Genomic DNA, 9281 nt, shown 5'->3' with positions numbered 1-9281 from the left:
ACATTAGAACACAGGACAGGACATACCACATTAGAACACATGACAGGACATACCACATTAGAACACAGGACAACCCTAACACCTGACCCCTAACCCCCACCTTGTTGCCCAAGCTGATGGTGGCTTCCCTGGCCAGTAGCAGGGTAACGATGTCTACGTTGCCCTCCTGAGAGGCCAGGTGCAGCGGTGTGATGCCCTGACGTGTCATAGCGTTGGTGTCGGCTCCGTACTCCAGCAGTGTCGTGGCAATCTCCATCTGGTTCTTCTTAGCCGCGATGTGGAGTGGAGTATAGCCATTCTACACCACAGACAGAACATATTACACCACAGAGGAGGGTACCCATTCTACACCACAGACAGAACATATTACACCACAGAGGAGGGTACCCATTCTACACCACAGACAGAACATATTACACCACAGAGGAGGGTACCCATTCTACACCACAGACAGACCATATTACACCAGAGAGGAGGGTACCCATTCTACACCACAGACAGAACATATTACACCACAGAGGAGGGTACCCATTCTACACCACAGACAGAACATATTACACCACAGAGCAGGGTACCCATTCTACACCACAGACAGAACATATTACACCACAGAGGAGGGTACCCATTCTACACCACAGACAGAACATATTACACCACAGAGGAGGGTACCCATTCTATACCACAGACAGAACATATTACAACACAGACAGAACATATTACACCACAGAGGAGGGTACCCATTCTACACCACAGACAGAACATATTACACCACAGACAGAACATATTACACCACAGAGGAGTATAGCCATTCTACACCACAGACAGAACATATTACACCACAGAGGAGGGTAGCCATTCTACACCACAGACAGAACATATTACACCACAGAGGAGTATAGCCATTCTACACCACAGACAGAACATATTACACCACAGAGGAGGGTACCCATTCTACACCACAGACAGAACATATTACAACACAGAGGAGGGTACCCATTCTACACCACAGACAGAACATATTACACCACAGAGGAGTATAGCCATTCTACACCACAGACAGAACATATTACACCACAGACAGAACATATTACACCACAGAGGAGTATAGCCATTCTACACCACAGACAGAACATATTACACCACAGAGGAGGGTAGCCATTCTACACCACAGACAGAACATATTACACCACAGACATAACATATTACACGACAGAGGAGGGTACCCATTCTACACCACAGACAGAACATATTACACCACAGAGGAGGGTACCCATTGTACACCAGACAGAACATATTACAACACAGAGGAGGGTACCCATTCTACACCACAGACAGAACATATTACACCACAGAGGAGGGTACCCATTCTACACCACAGACAGAACATATTACACCACAGAGGAGGGTAGCCATTCTACACCACAGACAGAACATATTACACCACAGAGGAGGGTACCCATTCTACACCACAGAGGAGGGTACCCATTCTACACCACAGACAGAACATATTACAACACAGAGGAGGATACCCATTCTACACCACAGACAGGACATATTACACCACAGAGGAGGGTACCCATTCTACACCACAGACAGGACATATTACACCACAGAGGAGGATACCCATTCTACACCACAGAGGAGGGGACCCATTCTACACCACAGACAGAACATATTACACCACAGAGGAGGGTACCCATTCTACACCACAGAGGAGGGTAGCCATTCTACACCACAGACAGAACATATTACACCACAGAGGAGGGTACCCATTCTACACCACAGACAGAACATATTACACCACAGAGGAGGGTACCCATTCTACACCACAGACAGAACATATTACACCACAGAGCAGGGTACCCATTCTACACCACAGACAGAACATATTACACCACAGAGGAGGGTACCCATTCTACACCACAGACAGAACATATTACACCACAGAGGAGGGTACCCATTCTATACCACAGACAGAACATATTACAACACAGACAGAACATATTACACCACAGAGGAGGGTACCCATTCTACACCACAGACAGAACATATTACACCACAGACAGAACATATTACACCACAGAGGAGTATAGCCATTCTACACCACAGACAGAACATATTACACCACAGAGGAGTGTACCCATTCTACACCACAGACAGAACATATTACACCACAGAGGAGTATAGCCATTCTACACCACAGACAGAACATATTACACCACAGAGGAGGGTACCCATTCTACACCACAGACAGAACATATTACAACACAGAGGAGGGTACCCATTCTACACCACAGACAGAACATATTACACCACAGAGGAGTATAGCCATTCTACACCACAGACAAAACATATTACACCACAGACAGAACATATTACACCACAGAGGAGTATAGCCATTCTACACCACAGACAGAACATATTACACCACAGAGGAGGGTAGCCATTCTACACCACAGACAGAACATATTACACCACAGACATAACATATTACACGACAGAGGAGGGTACCCATTCTACAGACAGAACATATTACACCACAGAGGAGGGTACCCATTGTACACCCACAGACAGAACATATGACAACACAGAGGAGGGTACCATTCTACACCACAGACAGAACATATTACACCACAGAGGAGGGTACCCATTCTACACCACCAGACAGAACATATTACACCACAGAGGGTGTGCCCATTCTACACCACAGACAGAACATATTACAACACAGAGGAGGATACCCATTTCTACACCACAGAAGGACATATTACACCACAGAGGAGGGTACCCATTCTACACCACAGACAGAACATATTACCACAGAGGAGGTACCCATTCTACACCACAGAGGAGGGTTCATTCTACAACACAGACAGAACATATTACACCACAGAGGAGTGTACCCATTCTACACCACAGACAGAACATATTACACCACAGAGGAGGGTACCCATTCTACACCACAGACAGAACATATTACAACACAGAGGAGGTACCCATTCTACACCATACAGAGGAGGGTACCCATTCTACACCACAGACAGAACATATTACATCACAGAGGAGGTACCCATTCTACACCACAGACAGAACATATTACACTGACAGAGAGGATACCCATTCTACACCACAGATGAGGACCCATTCTACCACACCACAGAGGAGGGTGCCATTCTACCACAGACAGGACATATTACACCACACAGAACATATTACACCACAGAGGAGGGTACCCATTCTACACCACAGACAGAACATATTACACCACAGAGGAGGGTACCCATTCTACACCACAGAGGAGGGTAGCCATTCTACACCACAGACAGAACATATTACACACAGAGGAGTGTACCCATTCTACACCACAGACAGAACATATTACACCACAGAGGAGGTACCCATTCTACACCACAGACAGAACATATTACAGCACAGAGGAGAATTGCCATTCTACACACAGACAGAACATGTTACACAGAGGTACCCATTCTACAGACAGAACTATATTACACACAGAGGAGGGTACCATTCTACACCACAGACAGAACATATTACACCACAGAGGGACCCATTCTACACCACAGACAGAAATATATTACACCACAGAGGAGGGTACCCATTCTACAACACAGACAGAACATAATATAACACAGAGGAGGGTACCCATTCTACACCAGATAGAACATATTACACCACAGAGGAGGGTACCCATTCTACACCACAGACAGAACATATTACAACACAGAGGAGTGTACCCATTTTCTACACCAGACAGGAACATATTACACCACAGAGGAGGGTACCCATTCTACACCACAGACAGAACATATTACATCACAGAGGAGGGTACCCATTCTACACCACAGACAGAACATATTACACCACAGAGGAGGGTAACCATTCTATACCACAGACAGAACATATTACACCACAGAGGAGGGTACCCATTCTACACCACAGACAGAACATATTACACCACAGAGGAGAGGTACCATTCACCACACCACAGACAGACCATATTACAACACAGAGGAGGGTACCCATTCTACACCACAGACAGATCATATTACACCACAGAGGAGGGTACCCATTCTACACCACAGACAGAACATATTACACCACAGAGGAGGGTAGCCATTCTACACCACAGACAGAACATATTACAACACAGAGGAGGGTACCCATTCTACAACACAGAGGAGGGTACCCATTCTACACCAGACAGAACATATTACACCACAGAGGAGGGTACCCATTCTACACCACAGACAGAACATATTACACCACAGAGGAGGGTACCCATTCTACACCACAGACAGAACATATTACACCACAGAGGAGGGTACCCATTCTACAACACAGACAGAACATATTACACCACAGAGGAGGGTAGCCATTCTACACCACAGACAGAACATATTACACCACAGAGGAGGGTACCCATTCTACACCACAGACAGAACATATTACACCACAGAGGAGGGGACCCATTCTACACCACAGACAGAACATCATCTATCATCCAGGTAATATATAGTCTCAGCCTGTGCTGTGTGTTATTGTTCCCTATGTGTTGTCTCAGCCTGTGCTGTGTGTTATTGTTCCCTAGTCTGATACTGGTGTGGTAGTGGTCTGATACTGGTGTGGTAGTGGTCTGATACTGGTGTGGTCTGATACTGGTGTGGTAGTGGTCTGATACTGGTGTGGTAGTGGTCTGATACTGGTCTGGTAGTGGTCTGATACTGGTCTGGTAGTGGTCTGATACTGGTGTGGTAGTGGTCTGATGCTGGTGTGGTAGTGGTCTGATACTGGTGTGGTAGTGGTTTGATACTGGTCTGGAAGTGGTCTGATACTGGTGTGGTAGTGGTCTGGTCTGATACTGGTGTGGTAGTGGTCTGGTTTGATACTGGTGTGGTAGTGGTCTGGTCTGATACTGGTGTGGTAGTGGTCTGGTCTGATACTGGTGTGGTAGTGGTTTGATACTGGTGTGGTAGTGGTCTGATACTGGTGTGGTAGTGGTCTGATGCTGGTGTGGTAGTGGTCTGATGCTGGTGTGGTAGTGGCCTGATACTGGTGTGGTAGTGGTCTGATACTGCTGTGGTAGTGGTCTGATACTGGTGTGGTAGTGGTCTGATACTGGTGTGGTAGTGGTCTGATACTGGTGAGGTAGTGGTCTGATACTGGTGTGGTAGTGGTCTGATACTGGTGTGGTAGTGGTCTGATACTGGTGTGGTAGTGGTCTGATACTGGTGTGGTAGTGGCCCCTACCCCGGCCCCCCTACCCGCCCCCCTACCCGGCCCCCCTACCGGCCTCCCTACCCCGGCCCCCTACCCCGGCCCCCTACCCCGGCACCCCCACCCCGGCACCCCTACCCCGGCACCCCCTACCCCGGCCTCCCTACCCGGCCCCCTACCCCGGCCCCCTACACCGGCCCCCTACCCCGGCCCCCCTACCGGCCTCCCTACCCCGGATGACGCTGGGCCAATTGTGTGCCGCCCTATGGGACTCATGTCCGTCATGTACCTTTGTGCAAGGCATTTAACCCTAACGGATCCTGTAAGTGGCTCTGGATAAGAGCGTCTGCTGTGGTGTAAATGTGTAAGTGATACCTACCTTGGCAGCAGCGTGCGGTGAAGCTCCCTGGTCCAGCAGCAGCAGAGCCACCTTCTGGTTGTCATAGTGAGCAGCTACATGTAGGGGAGTTAGACCACTCTATAGAAACGGCATACACAGCTGCATTAGTTGAAGGTGGAGGCACTTAGCCCAACACAGTGGAAGGATGACAAACTGGGATCCGAAGTGGTTGAAATATAAATCAGTTAGAACAATTCCAATACCGTCTTTGTCCGTTGAATAAAGACATGTTCAGTCTCGGACCAAGATATCCCTCTAGTGGTGTGGGTGCTATGCTTTGGCAACGTGGGTGGGGTTATATCCTTCCTGTTTGGCCCTGTCCGGGGGTATCATCGGATGGGGCCACAGTGTCTCCTGACCCCTCCTGTCTCAGCCTCCAGTATTTATGCTGCAGTAGTTTATGTGTCAGGGGGCTAGGGTCAGTCTGTTATATCTGGAGTACTTCTCCTGTCTTATCCGGTGTCCTGTGTGAATTTAAGTGTGCTCTCTCTAATTCTCTCTTTCTTTCTCTCTCTCGGAGGACCTGAGCCCTAGGACCATGCCTCAGGACTACCTGGCATGATGACTCCTTGCTGTCCCCAGTCCACCTGGCCGTGCTGCTGCTGCAGTTTCAACTGTTCTGCCTGCGGCTATGGAACCCTGACCTGTTCACCGTACGTGCTACCTGTCCCAGACCTGCTGTTTTCAACTCTCTAGAGACAGCAGGAGCGGTAGAGATACTCTGAATGATCGGTTATGAAAAGCCAACTGACATTTACTCCTGAGGTGCTGACTTGTTGCACCCTCGACAACTGCCGTGATTATTATTATTGGACCATGCTGGTCATTTATGAACATTTTAACATCTTGGCCATGTTCTGTTATAATCTCCACCCGGCACAGCCAGAAGAGGACTGGCCACCCCTCATAGCCTGGTTCCTCTCTAGGTTTATAATCTCCACCCGGCACAGCCAGAAGAGGACTGGCCACCCCACATAGCCTGGTTCCTCTCTAGGTTTCGTCCTAGGTTTTGGCCTTTCTGGAGTTTTCCTAGCCACCGTGCTTCTACACCTGCATTGCTTGCTGTTTGGGGTTTTAGGCTGGGTTTCTGTACAGCACTTTGAGATATCAGCTGATGTAAGAAGGGCTTTATAAATACATTTGATTTGATGTTAGATTGATCAGAGTGTTTCAGCATCATAACAGGGGCTTCTCTCTCTAGAGCAGGGGTGTCAAACACATGTTGGGGAAACCAACTCAATCTACTTCTAAATGAGTCAAACCAAATCCAACCTGTATACATGATAATGGACCTTCATTCATACAGTTTCTTAGTGGGAGGACCACACAACATATCATCTCGTAGCTCCAAGCCGGAGTCATAGTGGGAGGACCACACAACATATCATCTCGTAGCTCCAAGCCGGAGTCGTAGTGGGAGGACCACACAACATATCATGGCGTGGTCAAGCCGGGAGTCACAGTGGGAGGACCACACAAATATATCATCACGTAGCTCCAAGCCGGAGTCGTAGTGGAGGACCACACAATATATCATCTCGTAGCTCCAAGCCGGAGTCGTAGTGGGAGGACCACACAACATATCATGGCGTAGCTCCAAGCCGGAGTCATAGTGGGAGGACCACACAACATATCATCGCGTAGCTCCAAGCCGGAGTCGTAGTGGGAGGACCACACAACATATCATCGCGTAGCTCCAAGCCGGAGTCGTAGTGGGAGGACCACACAACATATCATGGCATAGCTCCAAGCCGGAGTCGAGTGGGAGGACCACACAACATATCATCGCGTGAGTTCCAAGCCGGAGTCGTAGTGGGGAGGACCACACAACATACCATCACGTAGCTCCAAGCTGGAGTCGAGTGGGAGGACCACACAACATGTCATCGCCAGAGCTCCAAGCTGGAGTCGTAGGGAGGACCACACAACATATCATCGTGGGGAGGACCACACACATGTCATCTCGTAGCTCCAAAGCCGGAGTCGTAGTGGGAGGACCACACAACATACCATCACGTAGCTCCAAGCTGGAGTCGTAGTGGGAGGACCACACAACATACCATCTCGTAGCTCAGAAGCCGGAGTCGAGGGGAGGACCACAAACATATCATGGCGTAGCTCCAAGCCGGAGTCGTAGATGGGAGGACCACACAACATACCATCACGTAGCTCCAAGCTGGAGTCGTAGTGGGAGGACCACACAACATACCATCACGTAGCTCCAAGCTGGAGTCGAGTGGGAGGACCACAACATATCATCGCGTAGCCCAAGCTGGAGTCGTAGGGGAGGACCACACAACATATCATCGTAGTGGGAGGACCACACAATATGTCATCGCGTAGCTCCAAGCTGGAGTCGTAGGGGAGGACCACACAACATGTCATCGTAGTGGGAGGACCACACAACATGTCATCGCGTAGCTCCAAGCTGGAGTCGTAGGGAGGACCACACAACATGTCATCGCGTAGCTCCAAGCTGGAGTCGTAGTGGGAGGACCACACAACATATCATCGTAGTGGGAGGACCACACAACATGTCATCTCGTAGCTCCAAGCCGGAGTCGTAGTGGGAGGACCACACAACATATCATCGCGTAGCTCCAAGCCGGAGTCGTAGTGGGAGGACCACACAACATACCATCGCGTGACTCCCAAGCTTCCTTCCATGTGATGGTTAATCAATATTTGCACACAAAAGGCGTTTTCACCGCCATTTCTCAAATAACACATTTTACCGACAAATTAAAAAGGTTGGATGGAAACCTGGTTAGTAGCACTGCAAGAATACTGATGTGTAGTTACATTATAATGAACCAATATGAGAATAACTCATATGACATCAGTGAGAACTATCTGTGCTGTACGTTACTATTACTATCAGTGAGATGCACTACTGACTACCAGACTAGCTCATCCCTGTTTCCATGGTGACTACGGTACCTTCCCAGCTGCATCGGGCGCAGTGTGTCTCTGCAGCAGAAGGTTGGCCACTTCCATCTTCCCATACTTAGCTGCAACATGGAGGGAGTGAAGCCTTTCTGGAAGAGGGGAGGAGAGGAGAGAGGAGGAAAGGAGAGTAGGAGTTGATGAAAGGAAAGGAGAGGAGAGGAGGAGGTTATGAAAGGAAAGGAGAGGAGAGGAGGAGGTGATGAAAGGAGAGAGGAGACAGGGAGGAGATGATGGAGATGAGAGGAGTACAGAGAGGAGATGACAGAGGAAAGGAGATGAGAGAGGAAATGAGATGAGAGAGGAAATGAGATGAGAGAAGAGAGGAGAGGAGTAGACAGCAATGAGCCACAACAACCACATATCACAGTAGTTAGTATATTCAGATAGCTAGGTGAGACAACCACATATCACAGTAGTTAGTATATTCAGATAGCTAGGTGGACAACCACATATCACAGTAGTTAGTATATTCAGATAGCTAGGTGAGACAACCACATATCACAGTAGTTAGTATATTCAGATAGCTAGGTGAGACAACCACATATCACAGTAGTTAGTATATTCAGATAGCTAGGTGGGACAACCACATATCACAGTAGTTAGTATATTCAGATAGCTAGGTGAGACAACCACATATCACAGTAGTTAGTATATTCAGATAGCTAGGTGGGACAACCACATATCACAGTAGTTAGTA

The 9281-nt window shown here is 48.4% G+C and overlaps 1 protein-coding gene across 1 annotated transcript; it reads right to left on the bottom strand.

The window, feature by feature from the left end:
* Positions 1-100: 100 nt before the first annotated feature.
* On the bottom strand, positions 101-8673 carry LOC135566261 (ankyrin-3-like; the record flags this gene model as incomplete). The annotated part of the gene is made up of 3 exons (XM_065014044.1): positions 101-298; positions 5615-5713; positions 8576-8673. Coding segments are annotated over 3 exons (395 nt in total), but the record flags the coding sequence as incomplete, so codon positions are not given.
* Between the last annotated feature and the right edge of the window lie 608 nt (positions 8674-9281).

The sequence above is a fragment of the Oncorhynchus nerka genome, unplaced genomic scaffold, assembly GCF_034236695.1.
Source record: "Oncorhynchus nerka isolate Pitt River unplaced genomic scaffold, Oner_Uvic_2.0 unplaced_scaffold_6350, whole genome shotgun sequence".
In the NCBI taxonomy this organism is placed as follows: domain Eukaryota; kingdom Metazoa; phylum Chordata; class Actinopteri; order Salmoniformes; family Salmonidae; genus Oncorhynchus; species Oncorhynchus nerka.
Note: the sequence above shows the minus strand (reverse complement) of the source record. Positions and strands in the feature narration are given on the sequence as shown.